General features: G+C 46.4%; 1 protein-coding gene across 1 annotated transcript in view; it reads left to right on the forward strand.

The window, feature by feature from the left end:
- Window positions 1–2030, forward strand: part of LOC101858851 (fibrillin-3) — a gene marked incomplete at both ends in the record, with an annotated part of 89182 nt that overhangs the window by 19478 nt on the left and 67674 nt on the right. Inside the window, 3 exon segments of the mRNA XM_035968945.1 lie at window positions 12–150; window positions 1015–1234; window positions 1827–1996. Coding sequence (XP_035824838.1) covers window positions 12–150; window positions 1015–1234; window positions 1827–1996 — 529 coding nt within the window.

Genomic DNA, 2030 nt, shown 5'->3' on the forward strand with positions numbered 1-2030 from the left:
CGGTTGTACAGGAGGCGGACAGTGTGTGTGGCGTGAGTGGACCCACCACAGACACGTGCCGCTATGAGTACCTCGTCAGAGGTGACAAGACAATCGCCTGGGAGGTGCAGCAGGAGTTAGAGGACTTCATGAGGATAGAGCGGGCGGCATGTGGGTGTTCCTAGTGCTGGGAAAGGTGGCTCCTTCTTCCTCCCTATCAAACATCTATCGTTCTTATCTCTCTTCCTTCTTCCCAATTAAATATCTATCGTCCTTATCTCTTCTCCTTTTTTCCTATCAAACATCTATTGTCCTCATTTCTCCTCCTTCTTTCCTATCCAACATCTATCGTCCTCCTCTCTCTTCCTTCTTTTCTGTCAAACATGTATCGTCCTTATCTCTCCCCCTTCTCTTTTGTGTATTTTCCTCTCCTGTAACACATCTAATCTTCGGCATTTACATTATGACCAAATTGTGGTGCAAGTGCTGTAAAACTTTTACTAAAACAAAGCAAACAGGGGTCGGCACAAAAAGAACAGTATAGCCCGATCTTTCACCTGCAATTGCCACTTATATTTGTGTACGTAACCACGTTTCCTATTTCAAAGCAACCTTTATCTTCACACAGCTACATTCCGATTTCCAAGCTGACAGTCTTACGGAAACTAAACTGACAAGGGCCAAAACTATTTCTGCGGTCCCGTGTGCAAGTTGCGCACGTTTGAGATCCCTTAGTGGTCCTAAAATCGACAAGAGTAGACTTCGGCCGCCACCCCGGCAAAATTCAAAATTATTTTCTAAAAACTTAAAATGCTAATGCGTCCCGCACACTCGTAAGACCTTATGCAGTTGCGAATGACGTAAAACACTTAACAAAACAAAACTAAACTAATCAAAACTGAACTAGACTAAACTAAACTAAACTAGAGTAAAGTAAAGTAAACTAATCATAACAAAACTGTCACACTGTATCTTCCAGCAAACGAAGCTCCCACCCTCACAAACTTTACAAAACTGTCCCACTGTATCTTCCAGCAAACAAAGCCCCCACCCTCACTGGAGACACAGTGGTCAACGCGACAGTGGGATCTGGTAGCAGGATTACCCTGGAGGCCAGTGACCCAGAGGGCGCCCCTGTCACCTTTGACATCCTCCAGACCCCGGGATCTGGGCAGTTTGTGTACACAGTTATAGGGTCCAACAAGATTCTAGATGGCTTCTTCACACCCAGTAGCACAGAGCCTGTCAGACTCGTGTACGTATGTCGGTGTGTCTTGTTTGTCTGTTTGGCTGATTGTATGTATTATGATTATGTGTGTGTGTGTGTCTGTTTGCCATTGGAAACCAAATTGCCCTACAGGGATCGAAATTAAAGTAATTTATTTATTTATTATTATTTATCAGATATTTATTTATTCCAATCTATGGCTATGCCCGGTTTAGATATTATAATTTAAGTTAATGGCAGTGTTCCGTTTAAGTTACATCATAGTTCCAATGTCCGTCACTTCCTCCAATCTCCGTCACTTCCTCCAATCTCCATCACATCCTCCAATCTCCGTCACTTCCTCCAATATCCGTCACTTTCTCCATCACTTCCTCCAGTCTCCGTCACTTCCTCCAATGTCCGTCACTTCCTCCATCACTTCCTCCAGTCTCCGTTACTTCCTCCAATGTCCGTCACTTCCTCCAATCTCCGTCACTTCCTCCAATCTCCGTCACTTCCTCCAATATCCGTCACTTCCTCCATCACTTCCTCCAATCTCCGTCACTTCCTCCAATATCCGTCACTTCCTCCAATGTCCTCCAATCTCCGTCACTTCCTCCAATCTCTCTGACTTCCCCAGGATTGACGTCCAAGACGACCAGGGACTCCGGTCAGCGGCGCGGGAGATTGACCTGCGGGTCTGTAACGGCTGTAGTGGGCGCGGGAACTGTGCCTGGGACGACTTCCAGAGGGTGGCGGGGTACCCCTACTTTGCCGTGGTGCCTTGTGATTGTGAGGGGCCTTACTCTGGTCAGTGGGAGTGTGTGTGTGTGTGTGTGTGTGT

Source organism: Aplysia californica, unplaced genomic scaffold, assembly GCF_000002075.1.
Source record: "Aplysia californica isolate F4 #8 unplaced genomic scaffold, AplCal3.0 scaffold00099, whole genome shotgun sequence".
NCBI lineage: Eukaryota > Metazoa > Mollusca > Gastropoda > Aplysiida > Aplysiidae > Aplysia > Aplysia californica.